Source organism: Leucoraja erinacea, chromosome 34 (genome assembly GCF_028641065.1).
Source record: "Leucoraja erinacea ecotype New England chromosome 34, Leri_hhj_1, whole genome shotgun sequence".
NCBI lineage: Eukaryota > Metazoa > Chordata > Chondrichthyes > Rajiformes > Rajidae > Leucoraja > Leucoraja erinaceus.
The window spans coordinates 3458349-3477889 of record NC_073410.1 but is presented as its reverse complement, the minus strand read 5'-3'; the positions used below and the strand labels follow the sequence as shown (position 1 = coordinate 3477889).

General features: G+C 38.8%; 1 protein-coding gene across 7 annotated transcripts in view; it reads right to left on the bottom strand.

Annotated features, from left to right (window-relative positions):
* dlg5a (discs, large homolog 5a (Drosophila)) overlaps positions 1-19541 on the bottom strand; it is a 104409-nt gene that overhangs the window by 52348 nt on the left and 32520 nt on the right. For all 7 annotated transcript variants that reach the window (XM_055661672.1, XM_055661674.1, XM_055661673.1 and 4 more), the window contains exons 6-7: positions 14736-14919; positions 1404-1675 (exon numbers count right to left, since the gene is read on the bottom strand). In XM_055661672.1, coding sequence (XP_055517647.1) covers positions 1404-1675; positions 14736-14919 — 456 coding nt within the window. The remainder of the gene's footprint in view (positions 1-1403; positions 1676-14735; positions 14920-19541) is intronic.

Sequence of the window (19541 nt, the reverse complement as noted above, 5' to 3'; positions counted from 1 at the left end):
TCATATACTTGGTATGACACATAATCGTTATGGCGAATAGCTTTCAAGCTATGTTTCTTGAATTCAAAGAAAAATAATCAGATTTAAACTGGGGGAAGGGGAAAATGGGGGAGTTTTAAAAACTGCTTAAATTCTGTCTTTCCAAACAACATTTGAATTGCAATATAGAAGGTTAATGGATGCCTTATCAGCTTTAGCCTTATCTGGAAATATCTCTCCCTCACTAAAAGTCTAACATTTAATAAACCTGCATAGAAAAGGCAGCAGCAGACAAGATTGGAACACATCAGTCCCACTTTAGCACTTGCCACACATTAAATATCAAATGTTAAATTTGGTGTAAAATCTATAGTGTTGCATTTCGCAGTTACATAGTTTAATTTTCACTTTTGGAGATTTGCATTATGTTAGCAAATTAAAGGGATGGTGTCTGAGGCATGTCTAAGGCATTTATTAGAAATGGCAGACTATTTATGTAATAGAATAGAGATAAAGTGGAAGATATATTCAAAAATTTAATACGTTTAAAGTTGCATAAAACATTATAGAGATAAAGTGGATAGATATTTCAAAAGGCTTGTTTTGTGTTAAAAGGCTAACATTTAATGAAGTTAGTTAAGGGACTGAAGTTTTTAATAACTTCTTTACTCAGAGAGTGGTAGCTGTGTGGAGCTTCCAGTGAAGGTGGTAGAGGCAGGTTCGTTTTTATCATTTAAAAATAAATTGGATAGTTATATTGGGAAGGGAATGGAGGGTTATGGTCTGAGCGCAGGTATATGGGACTAGGGGAGATTACGGGGCTAAAGGGTCGAGATTGTTTGTGTGTAAGTTATATTCATATATTAATACTAAATAAAGTATTTAGCCAAGAACAATCCCCCATAAAGAGTGGCTGATATCTGGACTGCATTGCCAAAGGGATAGATAAAGGGCCTGTCCCACATTCACAACCTAATTCATGACCTTTTTTTACTCGTGGACATTTTTCATCATGTTGAAAAAACGCCCCGACCTACTTGATGCCACAAGTACTAACGACTAGCATCACGACCTGCTACGACCTACCTACGACCTCGTGACGACCACGCTGCGAGTACGAGTCAAGGGCAAACTCGGCGGAGGTCGCGAATTAGGTCATGAAAGTGGGACAGGCCCTTGAGATAACATTTAAGAGGAATTAATAGCCAAGACATAAAAGTATTGGACTCAATGTGGGCAAACGGGATTAGTATTAAGAGGTACAATGGTCAGCATGGCTGGGGTGTGATGGGTCCATATCTGTGTTACGTAACTCTATGAAAGTGACTAAAAGAAAACAGTTCTACAACTCTGACTTCTCAACAATCCGATTGGATTCACTCCCAGATTCGTATTATGACCCGTGTGTCAGGGTAGCCCTTCACCTTTTCAGTGTAGATAAATATTGTTGCTGGACAGATGTTTTCTCCACAACAGCAGCATCTGTTTGCTTCATGAGCATCTCATTCTGTTTCTGAAATCGTCGATTATCCTCGTCGATCCGCTCCAAGCGGCTGAGGTCAGTGTTGTGGTTGGCAACCTTCTCATTGTACCGCTTTCTCAGTGCATCATAGTCTTTCTTTAAGCCTTCTAATTTATCCATGGCAGTATCATATAGTTTATTTAGAATCTCAGATGAGCCATTTTCCCTCATAACCTGCAAAGCAAAAAAAAAATGTAAATGAATCTACTCTGGTTTAAATCTTGAGATAACATTTGAATGATTTTGAAATGTTTACATATTCACATTTTACTCCTTTTTGCTCCTGATTTGCTGAACTTCAAAGAGTTTCTAAGAGTTTAAGAAGGAACTGCAGATGCTGGAAAATCAAAGGTAGACAAAAGTGCTGGAGAAACTCAGCGGGTGCAGCTGCATCTATGAAGCAAAGGAAATAAGCAATGTTTCGGGCTGAAACGTTGCCTATTTCCTTCGCTCCATAGATGCTGCTGCACCCGCTGAGTTTCTCCAGCACTTTTGTCTACCTTCAAAAAGTTTCTGTTAGTTATTTCCTATATTACAAGAAACAGAATATATTCTTCATAAAAATTAACACATTGATGTCAGATCTTAATTGTGCAATGGGAGATTATATAATGAAATATTATATAATGGAAATTAAGTACATTTCTTGCAGCTCCACACCTATATAAAAATAATTTATTGGAACGGTAAAATGATACACTAAAATAAAACTAAATCTTCCTTAAAACCCAACTTTTAATGCAAACTATTCCTTTTGGTCTCAGGAGTCTGTCATAGGTGTCCTTAATATCCAGTTGTTCCAGGGATAAGTGAATGGGCCGTGAGGTGGCATCTGTGGCTGCAGTAGATGAATTGCAATGGGTCATAGCTGTCAGGGAGACTGCATGTTCACCATGATTAGTCTCGCGAAGCATTTCATGATGGTGGATATTGGAGCCATCGGATGATCGTCAGTAGGGCATGCTACCTCTTCTTTGGCATTAGGATGATAGCAATCTTCGTCGGGTAGGTTGGAACCTCACAATGAGTAGGGAGAGGTTAAATCTGCCCATGTGTAGCTCTGCCAGCCGTTACGTGCATTTCTTATAATGCGAGGTTTCTTAGGAACACAACTACTAAGTTATAGTAGAAATTTCTACACAATCATATTTGAACTTCAATTTTAATTCTACTTTTGATTGATTCCTTTGCCTTTCAATTCCTTGCAAAGCAAAAGTAAATTTGCCGAGCACAATCTTGTGTTTAATTGATAACTGAGCATTTGCAGCCATTTTAGAAAGATATTTCCAAAGATAACAAAGAATCACAATTCATATTTTAGTTAGGAGGTATGGAGAGAAGGCAGGTACAGGATACTGAGTTGGATGATCAGCCATGATCATGTTGAATGGCGGTGCAGGCTCGAAGGGCCGAATGGCCTACTCCTGCACCTATTTTCTATGTTTCTATGTTTCTGGATGGCTAGCCTTTGACCTTGAGACTCTCCATCCAGGTGAAACAGAGGATCCAGCTTGACAATCCCTCCCAGACTCCTTTGATTCAATGACATCACTTGCCATACTTCCAAACTTCAGATAATATCGCGTAGGAAAGAACTGCAGATGCTAGTTTACAAAGATAGACACCAAATGATGGAGTAACTCAGTTACCGCTGTTACAGCAACATTTTGTGTTTATTTTCAGATAAAAAAGGCCAATCCTACCGACTCTCTCCTTTATCTGGCAATGCCGCTCAGCTCAAAAGCAGTTATCCACTCCTTGTTGTAGAATAGACCCTGCACGCCAGATGCATTTTACTGCTCAAACCCACTGAAATAAGGGGAAAATGAAGCTATGCTCGCTGCAATTAATGATGAAAGGATAAAGCTTTATGATGATCTTATAATGGAATATCTACACAAAAATAATTTACTGCATTGTTTAGAATAATAATCCACATCCTGCAAAGTTTTTCTGCTGCAAATGAAAGGAGTCTTTCATCCTGTTTTAGCTCTGAGCAGTGAAAACCTCACCCAAAGTGTGAACACATATGAACATTATAGAATAAAGCATCAAATTCCAACACCTGAAGTCATGAAAATAGCAGAGATATCACTCTTAAACTAATGAGGAAATCTCTGCATAGTATGGTTTGTTACATATAAATAAATCAGAGTGATCACTGTTCAGTACTTGTTGAGAATAAGGCAAAGCTCACAATCAAATGAACTGTTGGAAAATGGGGTGAATGTTGATGAGCAAAAAGATCAGCATAGATGAAGAGGGCTAAAGTACTTGTTTCTGTGTCATACACACTACGACTTTATGCAAGTCACTCAAAAAAAAAAAAACTACCTCGATGTAATAATTTTCAAACTTTAGTTTGTTGCTACTGCCTCAAGACTCGCCTACCTGGTCTCTTCTGCTCATGAGATGTCTTGCAATTCCGATCTCCCTATCTGACTATTTAAAGCGAACATTTGCAAATAGAGGCATTCACAGAAAGCCAACTGGCATATCAGCTTCCAACAGCATGCACTGGTACAGTACAACACTGTTTAAAAGATGCTTCAATTTTAAAAATGTGTATTTTTTTTTCTTTTGCACTGAATAAGCTACATTCGACATTCAATGAGGTGCACACCAACTTAGCGAGTTTAAATCTAAGAAAGCCAGTGCAATATAAAGTAGACACCATTTGATTTTTGTTGTAGTTACTTGAAAATTAATGAAAGATTTGCATTTACTTAATGCTTTTCAGAATCACAGGATCAAAGTGCTTTTCTTGCCTTCAAAGTATTTTTGAAATGCAGATTTTATTAAAGTGTCACAAATGTAGTAGTGACCAATTCTACACAGATGAAAGTCCCAAAAGCAGTAAAGTAATAATGACCATATCATATGTTTGAATTATGTTGTTTCCATAATAATGCATGATGAAGTTTTTAGGGCAAATGATTCAGCCTAATAGGTTTTGCTGCTGCTACGGACTCGTAAAGACTCATATACAACATCTGAGTTGATAATTTAGCACTGGGCTAAAACAAATTGGGCTGCAGAACAAAAATCAATTTGTATAAAAACCAGATCCATCTCCAAAACCGTTTGGAGAATCAGCAGTTTTCACAATTTGCATTAGATGGTGCTACACATCTAGAAATGAGTGGAGCTGCCAACCTTCAGTTATTGGAAACCAGTGTGCAGCAAACATCAGAAAGGACATGCAACTGAAGCACCTAAATGACAACTTTATTGAGTCTATCTGAGCATTTCATTAAACAACAGTTTTAATCATAAGTGTAGTTGTTGAGTTAGTTCAAATACAGACTCTTAAAGATGTAACTGTACTGTTTGGGTGCCCTAATCACGGGGGAATCCTCAAAACTATACTACCATAACCATCAAAGCTCAAAAGCTTTAAAGATTGAACAGTACAGCATAAGAACTGTCTCTTGCCGTTAATTATATATTTTCCCCTTTCATTCGGCCTCCCAAAGTGCAACACCTCACACTTGCTCGGATTAACCTCTATCCACCTGCCCATTGCTGTAGTTTATCTATAGCCTGCTGTATACTTTGACAGGCTTTCTCATTGTCCACGATTCCAGTAATTTTGGTACTATTTGCAAACCTACTAACCAACCCATTATATATGTGTATTCCACTGAAGCTTGGCCAATTACAGCACGGAAACAGGACAGGACCCCCTTTTCCCCATCATTTTCCACTATCTGAACTTATCTGTATAGATGCTTGATTATGAAGAATGCATATGCACTTTGAGCTTTTTTTTAGTCATGTCATGAATGAAAGGAAATAAATGGGTCACAATAAGATAAATCACAACAGTTGCAACTCTTGTAATAATGTTATTTTGCAATTAATATATACCAGATATTGTTTGACATTACATGTAATCATCCTGTTCAGCGCAACGCTGTCAGAGCTACTGGATAATGAGTCAGAATTCTTTATTTTTCTGAACATTGTTCACTCCATACGTTACTCAAAATATCTGTCCCCAAAATGTGAGAATCTCTTGCAATAACTGTAACAAGCCAAACACAATTTGGTAAGCCCTCACTCCCTCCATTTCAGTTCAACATCAGCTGGATAAGTTATGTGATGTATTCCACTGACCTTATGTTCAGGCTACAACATTGGAGTGACCAAATTATAACATTCAAAAGGATTGATGAAAAGTGCTTTGAAACATCTCTTGTGATTCAATTTAGGATCATCATAAATATAGGTTGGTTGATTTGCCTTTCTTAAAACCACATTTACTTGAATCTTACAATTCACCTGCCATCATAATGTTTAGTAAAATCCATTTACCAAATAAAATCAATTTACACTCTGTCTCAAATGAGTTAGATTTATTAAGAAAAAACAGTAAATAAACCATGCATCCTACTGCAATTGAAAAGCAAGGAAATTCTAAACACACAATTTCAGTCTCAGAGTTGAAAAGGGAAATGTTTAAACTTTAAACACCAAATCTAGCTTTAGAGCACCGCGTTATGCTACAGCATGCAAATTAGCTTGGAAATGCTTCTTTACATTGAAATAGTTAATAAATTACCACAGTTGAAAACATTTTAAATTTGTTTAAAATATGTTTTAAATATGATTGCAATAAAGAAAGGTTCCATTGCAGAAATAAATTAATATAATTAGGAAACAACAAACATTTCTTGAGGGAAAAGTATTTGTAATCATCACCTATACTTCCCTGCCTTAAAGTCATATAAAAGGACGTTCAACAACTGTTTCACACCCAAGTAACAAAACCTTTGCACGATGGGTTTAGTAGCTCTAATAGGCTTGGGACCAACTACAACAAAAAAAACAGGATCTGGCAGCTTAAAAACAGGAGACTCGTTTGGCCCATTCAATGACAACACGATTAACCTCAAATTAGATTGAAAAAGATGAGCACTCAAAGGAAAGCAGAAGCAGTCTAATAAAACCTTTGGCTTCAAAATCAGAAAATGGTGGAAATACTTAGCATAGATAACAGGCAACAGGCAACAATCAAATGTGATCAGGACATATAGGGGATGTGAAATAGCCCTAGTCAACAGAATAAAAGAGAATTCTAAAACTTCTCAAATATATTACAAGCGAGGTAGGCAGGGAAAGAGTAGGTTCCTTCAGGAACCAAAAGGCAAATCTAATGAGGAGCCAAGGGATATGTGCAGCGTCCTGAATTAATAGTTTGTAGCAGTATTCACCGGAGAGAATGGAGAGTTAATGGAGAATGATAATTGTCTGGAAATGTGTCTATCAGGAAAGAGGAAATGTTACAGATATTGATGCATGTAAAGGTAGAAGCAAGGAAAGAGATTGCAAGGGCAGGGAGATTGTCGCATCAACGTGAGCCATGGGTGAGGTATTGGAAGACTAGAGGAAAGCTAACATTGTTTCCATATTGAAGAAGAGCAGTGGGAAACTGCAGATCAGTGAGCCTTATGCCAGCAGAAGGGAAACATTCATATGAATAGGATTTATGATCAAATGGAAAGGCAGGGGCTGCAAAGGTGAAGTCAACATGGTTTGGTGCATGTGAAATCTTGCCTAACAAATCTGATTAAAGTTATTTTATGGGAGGTCACTAAGAAAATGAATGAAGGCAAAGTGGCAGACATGGTACAGCTGACATGGCAAGCCAAGGCAAGGCGTCTGACATGGTACACAATGTCTATGCTGAACATGATGCCAAAACTATCACATGATGCCAGCACATAATCCAAATCCCTCCATTCCCCGCACATCCATATGTATATATCCAAAAGTCTCTTAAATGCCACAATCATATCTGCCTTCAACACCACCCCCTGGCAGCGAATTCTACGCACTCACCTCTATCTGTGTAAAAAAAAAAACATTCCCTGCACATCTCCTTTTATTTGCCGCTCACCTTGAAGCTATGCCCTCTAGTATTAGATCTTTCCATCCTGGGAACAATACTAATGTGGGATGTTTTGATAGGAAGCCTTCCAGTACAGAATAAGGAATGGTTATTTTCAACAAGAAATAAATGTAAGGCGTGAAAATATCACATGCCGCTGCAGGAGTTTAACAGCTTGTTATTTGATGTGCAATGTAATGAGTTAACAAACATAAGCCAAAAAAATAACATTTTGAAAAATTAAATAATTCCAAGACGAATAGTGAAATAAAACCATTCAATAAAAATGCTACGCCTGGTTTCAGAGAAGCGAGCAACATTGTCAAATAATCCACAAAAACTAATCAATGACAGTACATTACCTGTGGTGTAAAATAAGTTCATACTTGTAAAAGGCAAGTTAAATTCCAAGCATTACACAAAGTTGCCACAATTTAAAGACTTGATTTATGTACAAAAATCAGCATTCAAACATCCAAGTTGTCTTTTGACTCAGAAACTTTCCAAAAAGTGGAAAAAACAACCTCTTTGCTTGTGCATTCACAGTGACCTTTGACTTGCATGACTGTTACGTGGTTTACTCTGTGCAAACTTTCATTTTGATTCCTAAAGTTTAGTTTTAACTTGGCATTCAGGGGTTGTTTTTCTAGTCAAATAACATCAGCTCCACTCACATTTGTGCTTATTTGAATGCGCAGGGGTTGGTTTTACACACTAAGTTCTTTTCCTACATCAAATGAAGCACGGACTTAACATTTCCAAGAACCTTTGCATCACTGCTTCAGTTCTTTCTTTGTAAACCATGAACTTTTCTATAAAATCTCCCCCTTGGAGATGTGTCAGCTAAATGTTTATATATAGTTCCAAAATGTTCACTTCATTCAATTTGCAACAGCTTTCTGTTTCTAATCTGAACTTAAAAAGCATTCATCAAACAAGCAGCATTGTCCTGTGTGAATGGATGCTGTGAACCAGAATAAACAGGCTTTATTCAATCATTCCTTTGCCCTTTAAGTATCTCAGGCCTAAAGGGAGAAGTCATCTATTACAACGCCTCGCAAAAACAAACAAAGCTGATGCATCACATCAAGAATAAAAACACCAATATTCACTAGCATTTCACCTTAACAATAGGAGTTTTCCCCCTCGTTACTTAATCGTCACAAATATGGACGAAAAATAGGCTTTAATCACCCAACCATTCTCAAAGATCAGCACGCAAATACATGCATAACACAGAAGGAATGTTTTGCATCTACCTTAGCCAGCTAAATCAAGAACCCAAAGAACGTCCTTATCATAAGGTAAACACTTATAAAAGATTATGATGATACCTTTCAGTAAATAAAAGTTTTTTCATAATTTGTGAAGAGAAGGAAAGCCTGAGTGTTCCACTTGTACTCTGCTAGTTTATGGTAAAAATAAAAAGATTCCTATAAGCAGAAGAATTTAATTTAATGATTCTTGATATCCACTGAGGCCAAGATGGCTAAGAAACATAGATCGCACTAGGCATGGAGGAAATCCTGATTTGAAACAGCATGAAATACAAGGTATATTAATCAAAACACTGACATAATTGGGCTGAAGTATATTTTGCAGGTATATTTTAACCCAAAGTGTCTTTCTCAAGAAAAATCAAACACAAGAACTCACACAAAAACCAGCAAGAGTAGGCCACCTGGTCGCTTGAGCCTACTCCACTATTCAATAAAATCATGGCAGATCCACATCAGGCATCTGGACAGAGTTGATTGGGGGTTTGGACAGAGTTGATTGGGGGTTTGATAGCTATGGGGATCTGGAAAATGGTCATTTTCCAGATCCCCACAGCTATCAAACCCCCAATCCTTGCAAAACTTATAAACTCCATTTTAAATACTTCTATACTGCGGCATGGTGGAGCAGCGAGAGTTGCTGCCTTAAAGCTCCAGAGACTCAGGTTCAATCCTGACTACGGATGTTGTCTGTACGGAGTTTGTACGTTCTTCCTGTGACCACGTGGGTTTTCTCCGGGTGCTCTGGTTTTCTCCTACATTCCAAAGACGTACAGGTTCGTAGGTTAATTGGCTTTGGTTAAAAATATATATAAATTGTCCATTGTATGTAGGAGTTCCAGTGTTTACGGGATCACTGGTTGGCGTGCACACAGTGGGCCGAAGGGTCTGTTGACGCACTCTATCTCTAAACTAAACTAAACAGCTAGCCTATAGAGAAGATTCACCGCTGTTTCGAAAAGCATTTTCAAATGGTATTTCTGCTTTCCCATATTGGATAACGTGGGGTCTGATCATTCATCATCTCTTAATGCAAATGTTACTGCCAAGCTAACATTCCAGGCAGTCCCTTGAGATGGAGGATGACTTGCCTTCACTCCAATATCTAGAGTTCTGAAGTGATTTACAATGCTACTGCAGGAAAGGCAGTTGCTCCCACACATGGGGCAGGGCAGGTGATGTCTATCCGTTAAGTAGGTGGTTTGTGAAATCCCCTAGTCCTCCTACTATTTAGATTGGACTTCCGTATGCTACTGACTTGTCGACTCAAGATTTGAAAGTCATTCCAAATACCTTGCCATTTTGAGCAGTCATGGACCTGACAATGCCAAGACTCAGGGGGGTGATACATTTTCCCCTCAAAGATGATTTGAGAACTCCCTCAATCCCTCTCCCGTCAACGTGATGACATCTTCCCATGTACTGAGCTTGCAACTGAGCATCCATTTCACATGGCTGGTGCTGGATATGAGAAAAATATGGTCAGCCCAACAGGGACAACTAAAAATAATTAGGGTCTCATGATGAAATGATGAAAATGAAATGATTCAATTTATTGTCATTGTCAGTGTACAGTACAGAGACAACGAAATGCATTTTTAGCATCTCCCTTGAAAGGGAGACACAGGGCGTCGCGGTGTGCCCGCGCCTGCCGCCGTAATTACATTCCATTACAGGCAAAGGTGGGTGAAGTGTCTTGCCCAAGGACACAACGACAGTATGCACTCCAAGCGGGATTTGAACCGGCTACCTTCCGGTCGCCAGCCGAACTCTTAGCCCATTGTGCTATCTGTCGCCTGGGAAGGGTGACCTGGCAGAGGATGCTGTGCACGTCGAGCTTGTGGTCTTCCTTTTCTGTTCTTCTGGACATAGGATCTCTGCTGACTTTGACCTCAAGGTGCCTGTAGAGCAAGTTTTCCTTTGAAGCAAGGCGAGGCTTCCAAACTGTAGATGTCTCGTGTTCACAGTTAATTTGTCCCTGAATATCCTGTTCATCCTTATCAACCTGTGCTGAAGAATCTTGGTATCATTTATTAACAGGTCAGCCTGGAGAGTTGAAGAATGGCAACAAGGATTGCAGCAGGTGCTGCCAAGAGGTCTTGCACTCGCCTCTGTTGAAACAAGATATTGGCATTAATAGCCCTGTCCCACTGTACAAGTTCATTCAAGAGCTCTCCCGAGTTTAAAAAAAAAATCAAACTCGTGGAAGCACGTAGAATGCCCGTAGCGGGTATGTCGGAGATCAGGGATGTCACTTAGCGGCTCGTAACACTAACGGGAAACGGGTCCTCGGGAAATGCAGTAAGCTCGGGAAGATTCGTGAAGATTTTTCAACATTTTTCAACATGTTGAAAAATGTCCACGAGAGCCCAGAGTACCTACGAGCGGCCATTACTGTAAATCTCTGAGTTCGAATCAGGGCAAACTCGGGAGAACTCTTGAATGAACTCGTACAATGGGACAGGGCTTTTAGAAAGATGATAATCTCCAGAAATGTTGGCCTTCGTTGCGCTTTCGAGCCAATCACACCTGAAGATTGTATATTTTTTCAACATAGGCTGAGGTCTCGCAGGAGATCAGTCCATCTACCTGTCGGAGACGGACCGCATTTTTTTTTCAAGATTTAAATCCTCATTAGCCTCACACATAGTTTCTCGGGTCGAAGTGTGAACTCTAATGACCAGGATACTCGTAGCGTGTTACAGTGAGCTGAAGAGTCGTCAAGTATGCACGAATGCCACTAGAGTAGTCATTGAAATGCCAGTAACTCTTTCTTGATGGTAAATAATACTCTTTTCACCACTCCAGTACATGGCGTCTCCACTACATTTACTGGAAAACTACTGCCCGCTTGTTATGCACTTGTCCTTCAGAGAGTAGCACAGAATTCAGCAACAAAGATAATACAAAAGATTAAAGTAAATGTGCACAGATTATTGTGCAAAAACACTTAGGATTGTAATAAATTGTCAATTTAAGAAGAAAAAGTCTAAAATGAACTTTTAATGGATGATTATAATTTGGCAGATCAGAGCATACAAAAGAACGATTTATAATTAATGCATTGCTCATTGAGCCTAAATCTTCCCTGAAACTTTTATAGAAAGCAAATCTCTTCTTTCTCCCATTATTCACCCTGACAAAAAAAGATGTATTCAATTATTTAACTCCCTTCACAAAGAACATGATTATACTAAGTCCTAAAGTGACTCAACTTGGCAGTGTCAGGCAGATATATAACACCACTGAATTTCACATTGATCAGGTTACACAATTATAAAAGTAAAGCCTTTTTCATGGTGCAGGATAGGTAGATCATGGCATTTAGCGCTTGAAAAGTGCCCTTGGTTTGAAGATTTAGGAAAACAACAAGCAAGCATGTTATAATGTGCACGGGCACCCTATGAACTGGAGTTTCTCATAATTTGACTGTGAATACAAGGGCTCTTCCATTATCCGTGTATGACAAAATTGGCAAAGGTATAAATATTGCATTTCTCACTGGTATTGAAAGGAGGCCCTTAACTTGTCACTTTATAAATTTTCCTTTAGTCATGTAATGACAAAGATTCACATTCCCCTGACATCAGCCTGAAGAAGGGTCTCGACCCAAAACGTCACCCATTCCTCACCAGAGATGCTGCCTGGCCCGCTGAGTTATTCCAGCATTATGTGTCTGCCTTCAAGAGAAAGGGAGTGTTTGGTTAATGGCATCTTTTTGAAGTTTTCTACTTGTTAGGTAAAGAACGAGAGGAGAATGAGGCCCAATGAATTTTTCTTACATTTTATTTTAGCTCAAATGTATTTTACTGCTGCAAGAAAAATGGACAAGAATGCGAGGTGGCTGACACCTGATACTGGTTTACAAAAAATTGTGCTGGAGTAACTCAGCAGGTCAGGCAGCATCATAACAATCTCTGGTTTGGTGCTAAAGATAATCAAGTTCATGTTGGTCAAATAGAGCCTGAAGAATAACATCATTAGACTTACTTATATATCTACAAGACCAGACAAATAGTTGATTTCCCATCTGAACAAATGTACCAAGACTGCTGCATTTCTGAAATACCATCCTGGAGTGTATGTTATTTCCAGTAATTGACTGGGTCTCAGTACATTTCTCATCGGAAAGGAGCTGCATTGGTGGAGTATATCAATCACAAAGCCACAGGTATGCAAACGTCATCATCGTCAATGTCAGATCCTCGCCTTATTCCAAATATAATAAACACTGAACACAGAATGCGCTGGTTTTATTCCACCATTCCTTTACATCCCAGCAACATATGTCCTCTGACCTTTTTGACTCATAGTAACATGTGATACATTTAAATAAAACATCAGTTACCATGACATCAGTCCCTTATCAAACAAAAAGGATTTCCGCATCATCATATTGTTAACTGAACATTCCAACACTATTTAGGATATGGCATTCATTAGATTGATAACACATAATTTTCATGTCAATACATCTCATAGCCCTTGTGTCGCCTGGGTGGTCTCTGATGCTTTGGTCTGGCCTTTGCATCTGTTTCCGCTGGTACTGGATTCTGCTCTGTCATGTCCTGTTCCATCAGTTCCTCATCTTGGTTCTAGTTTCGCATCGTCTCCTACTCAGACTCTTGCATTCATGGATTATCAATTTGGTAGTCTTCGGTCTGATCCCCCACAGTCTCAACTTCAGTTTGCAGCGGCCCTGGACTCTCACAATAGTGATACTTTTTCACATATGATGTGTTCCTATCATATCTGACTCTTTCTGGTGACTGGACCGTCGCCTTATTTTGTTGTCTGGACACCACTGTCTATGGTTGTGGACTGCTTGGACTGCTCCCACCTCAATCCAGCTTTGGATCTAATGAATGCGTGTTTGCATCAGCATTGAAGCATCAACCTGCTAGTGAACCTCCAGGGAGAATCAATGACATTCACGTACAACGAGGCGGAACCAATACCATTGAGGTTCACTAAAAATACTGCTCAATCCGATTTTTTCTCTGCTCAAATTATGTGGGTAATTACAAACAGCAAATAATGAGTTGAGGCATCAGTTACTTAAAGACATTCTTGTTTTAAATGTACAGCTACAGATAGGAAATCATATCCAGACAAAATCTGGATAAACCATATTATGTCATACACTTGGGACAATTCAACAGGCAATCCCTGTGGACAATTGGACAGCCAAGCTAAATTTACACTCTTGTGGATACTGGATGAAAGTTGTAATGGGAATAGTGCATATCTTAATGCTTTTAAAAATTAAAGATCATAGACAAGAAAGCAGCAAAGCTTTTAGAAGGGTTTCGGCCCGAAACTTTGCCTATTCCCGTCGCTCCATAGATGCTGCTGCACCCGCTGAGTTTCTCCAGTACTTTTGTCTACCAAAGCTTTTATTTATCTATTTATCTTTTATTCATTGATTTTATTTATTTAATTTAAGTAGTCCTTTGCACCTCATTTATCCTTATTGGGCAACTGAACCATCCTCTCACCAACTAGAGAGCAGTCCAGATCTCTCCATCTACCCCATTGGACACCTTCAACCTATCTTTAATCGGACTTCACCAGACTTTATCTTGCACTTAATGTAATTCCCTTTATCCTGTATCTGTACACTGTGGATGGCTTGATTGTAATCCTGTACAGTCTTTTCACTGACTGGTTAGCACGCAACAAAAGACTTTTCATTGTACTTCAGTGCACACGACAATAATACAACAAACCCTTCCCTGGTTCCTTCTATTTCATTGTTCATTTTCCAGCCAATGCTTTGTCTTTCTGGGACAGAATAAAAACACAAAATTAACTGTATACTCTGAACCAAAATAACAATAATCCTTTTGACTCTTCCTTATTTCTTGGAAACAGAGCTGCTGCATCCCCTCCTCATGCAATTATGCACACTATTCTGGTTTACTGTCACTCATGCCAGAGGGGGGGGGGGGGGGATTCTGTAATACAAGTCGCTAAGATAACGCAAGAAATCTCTTGCATACAATTGTGAAAAAAAATCAGCTGCTTGGTAATGAAAAGCTGATAGCATGTACTCCATACTCACTTGTTGCTGCTGACAACGCAGGTCAGTGATCTCTTTCAGATCCTCCTCATGGAGTCTCTTCAGTTCCTCACAGGTCTGCTGTGCATGATTGTGTTCCCGTAACAACTGGGAGTTCTCCCTCTTGATGACCTCCATATCTTCCTTGAGTTGTGACTGATCCATTCGCAGGCGATTGTGTAACGTGCTGACGGAATTAAAAAAGGTTTTGCGTGTTAGGAATTGATAACTGAACCGCAGGATCCCCGGTTGAACACATTGAATAATGGTGAACAAATTTAGAATATTTCTGTAACAATTTACAATTAATTAAAAGCACTGCCTCCATTTTGCAACGTGTTCTTGTTTATTTCAGATGAGTTGACCTCTGATCTCTTCCTGCCTCAACAGAGGTGAATCATATGTATACAAAACTTTGCCAGAGACTGATAAGAACAAAATACAAGATAATAGGATTTATATTTCAACATATGTATTTCAACAGTTGTGCAAGTTGCAGTTTTCCAAATATTAGATTTCAGCATTATTAATGATCGTAAAGTTTTGTTCCTTAGCCAACCAACAAACTAACAATTTGTCATCAGTCTGAAGAAGGGTTTGAGCCCGAAACGTTGCCTATTTTCTTCGCTCCATAGATGCTGCTGCACCCGCTGAGTTTCTCCAGCACTTTTGTCTACCAACAAACTAACAATCTCACAGAAACAAGACAAGATACAAAGCGCGAGAATAACTCAGTGAGTCAGGCAGCATCTCAGAAGACGGGTCTCGATCCAAAATGTCACCAATTCCTTCTCTCCAGAGATGCTGCCTGTCCCGCTGAGTTACTGCAGCATTTTATGTCCCCCTTCCCCAGGCTGATTGTTTGAGGGGAGGAGGGAAGAAAGCTGGAAGAGAAGGGGCAGACAAAGTATGACAAGCAATAGGTGGATACAAGTGAGGGAGTTGTTGATAGGCAGATGGTTATATTTCTAACGAGGCTGGGACTGAGATATTAGAAAATATCCACCTGTTTGATTATTAAAATATCCACAACATATACCAGATTTGAGACACAAGATGGCTTTACTGTGCAGCCTAGAACAACTCCAGTCCTGAATTAATTTCTAAAGTGCTGCAGGGTGTATTTCTTTAATATATGCACTGTACACATGCAAATTGGCTCTGAAGCCCACCCCTGCCCCCGAACCGCAAGGTCACAAGTTCTGTAAGCTAAGCATTAGTGTTAGCCCTCGTGACATTGTTTACTGAAAACAAGTATAGGTAACTAACTGTGCATATATATATATTTACACCCAAAGGTCACTGACATCAATCTTCTATAAAGTGTGAAATGGTAGCTTGTCATCTAACTCTCCAATGTCAGGTGACTAGATACTATCAATGGCAAGAAATCCTTTACTTGGATCATAGATCATTGTGGGCGGTAGAGTTGCTGCCTTACAGCGCTTACAGAGTCAGAGACCCGGGTTTGATCCAGACTATGGGTGCTGTCTGTAAGGAGTTTGTACGTTCTCCCCTTGATCCCGTGGATTTTCTCCGATATCTTCGGTCTCCTCCCACACTCCAAAGACGTACAGGTTTGCAGGTTAATTGGATTGAATTTGTTTACTTGGTATGTGTAAATTGTCACTAGTGTGTGTAGGCTTGTGTTCATGTGTGGGGATCACTGGTCGGTGCGGACTCAGTGGGCAGAAGGGCCTGTTTCCGTGCTGTATCCCTAAACTAAATCAACTAAACAAATAGACTGAACTACAAGTATTTAGTCCAATTCTGTTATGTTCAACAAAAGCTCTTGGCGAACAAACTCTATGGGATTGTAATTGACTTTGAATATATGATTAAAAGGACAATATTTGCAAGTTGCAGGTTAGACATGGGGAAAAGGATTAATTGGTTAGTTCTTTCAAAGATCCCACTCGGGCACAATGACCTTTATAACATGCGACAAGTGTATAGTACCTGTGCTTTCAAAGGGTTAAGGAAATGACATCATTCGTATTGTGTGCTGAATAATTTGTAATGTAATAGATAACTACAGGGAATTGAAAACTTAATTACAGGACGCCACTTCATGGATTACTGAAAGAAAGGCAGACTGAAAGAAACATAGGTTTATTTTTATTCTGCAACTAACACTGGAAAATGAGACCAGATTTGTCCTACAAAGAGCAATTTGAATTAAGCACTCCATAAAGCACTACATTTATTCAGCTTCTGTATGTCAGATTGATTAACAATTATTTTGGAGGCACTATTTTTTAATGTACCTAATGTTGAAATGGGTCAGGATCAGGGTGATCTAATGTTCTGACACTGAGAATATGCAAATTAACATGCTAACAGACAGTTGCAAAGTTACAATGGCATAACAATTAAAGCAAATAATGGACAAGTGGGACATGTTGCAAAGGTCTGAAATGGATTTTGATTATAAACTAAGAAACAAAGGCATTCTTACATTTACATTCTTACACTGCAATTTAATTATTTAACTAAGGTAACATTTTCTCCCGGTTAATTGTTTAATAAATTGACAACATCCTATCTGTGCTGTCAATTCTAGATCAATATTCTGCAGTTCTACCATATAGATGTGGGCATTTAAATAGCCACCATGAGGTGGCTTCAAGAATATCCCAATTTTAACGACAATGAGGCCCAGTATGTAAATGCTAATGACAAGGCTGGAGTATTTGCAACCACATTCATTCCAATGCACAAACGGATGACCATACATGCTTTAGTCAAATATCTCCAACATCAGCAAAAACTAGTCCTCAGTCAATTCAGTTCCCTCCAAGTGACATCAAGAGAGAGTTGGATACAGTAAAGACTTTAGGACCAGCCAGCATCCTAGCTACGGTACTGAAGACCTGTGCTCCAAAATTAGCTTCTCGCCCATGCTTTTCCAGTACAGTTACAGCACTTGCATCCAGCTGAGACTGGAAAATTGCCAGTTATGTCTTGTTCACAAAAGCAGGACAAACTAATTCAGCGAAGGAACATCCAGCCAGTTTGCTCTCAATCAACAATGACAATACAAATCTAAAATACAATTCTTTCACTTCCCCATCTCGAAAAATCTTGGAATGATTTCTGCCACGATAACATTACATCTTATTTTTTTACATATACCCACTCATTTTACTGTGGGTGTTTCTGCTGCCTTCCAGAAATGAATGCATAAAATTGTTCAAGCATTAAAAGAAGCCAAGAACCAATACAGCAAATTGCCATCCAATAATAAATTGGGTAATATTGGAATCTAAACACAGGGGTCCATCTGAAGGGGACAATATCCTTCTTTGTGGTTTTTCCTCGCTAATGGTTGTTTCATACTCTTTAGCATGCTATAAACAGGGATTTTCCATTGAAATATGTCTCATTTTCCAATGAACCTTCATGCCGTATTTTATTGCTTCTCATATTTTACAGCAATGAGCCATGCCAAGATTTATTTAATGCTCTGCGCTCAATACAATCTTTCAAGGATAGTCTTATTTTTGATGAAATACAGTTTTTCCAGAGATTTTGCAATAATTCACAGACCATTCTAAAATCTGTTCATTTAATAGATAAATCTATTTTTTTACATCTTAATATTCAAATCTTTTATCAGCACGTAAATGCATTTCATAAATTCAAGAAATAACTAAAGGCCAGCAAATCGACACAAAACGTCGCCTATCCCTTCGCTCCATAGATACTGCCTCACCCGCTGAGATTCTCCAGCATTTTTGCCTACCTTCAAGTTGCATCCATCCTTTAAAACTAGAATAGCAAGTTTTCTTAAATGAGATATCAAGTGACTGAGGTGAAGCAATTATGTCAAAGAGAGGAACTCAGCTCAAGAAGCATTCACTCCACCAATGAGATTGCCTTCAATACACTCAGTCAACTTATTTTCTAATTCAGAGGAAGCAAGGACATTCAAATCCATCCTTAATCATCATTCTGCTGGATTTCCAGCAGCTAGTCTTCTACATTTCATAGATCCAGCACTATTGATCATTTTATTTTTTCCTCTCCCCTCCAATCTTACTATTTTCCCTTCAGATACACTTTCTCTGGAGAGATTCCCTTCAGATACACTTTCTCTGGGTAGATTCCCTTCAGATACACTTCCTCTGGATAGATTACCTATGATAAACAAATGTTTATGATCTTCTCAGAGGGCACCAACAGCATGTGTCACTGCATTCAATTTGGTCTCCATCTTAATGCACACATTTCCTTTATTCTCTCCATCCCTCTCCCTTCTCTACAACTTAAACCACTTTTCTTTTTATAGTTCTGATAAAATCATCATACAAAAATGTTAACTGTATCTCTGTAGATGCTGCCTGATCTGTAAATATACATCTACTAGTTTGTTTTTATCCCAGTGAAAAGCTTAGTCCAAGGTTACTTACCATTTGGTTGCATTTCCCCACCCAGTGTGGATGAACTCCTTAAAGATGCCACAATGATTTCAATTTCTTTCCAAATATAATATTGCAGAGTATATGTTGTCCCAAATGACATGATTAATACGTTTTGTCTTACCAGGACATCGAACATTTACATTCAGATGTTCAAAATGGTTTCTGATGGCAACAGGATTGGCAGAAGACGATTATAACAAAGTCATAAACGTCACTTTCCTAATATTATGCAGCAGCACAGCAAAAGCAGATCAATGAACGGCAATTACATATTTGTGCACATTCGCCTAAAATATGTTGGATGGAATATGTAGCCAGTGGCTCCCGCCTTTACTCCAAGAAATTGACATAACTTCCAGGATAGACAAAAGCTGGAGTAACTCAG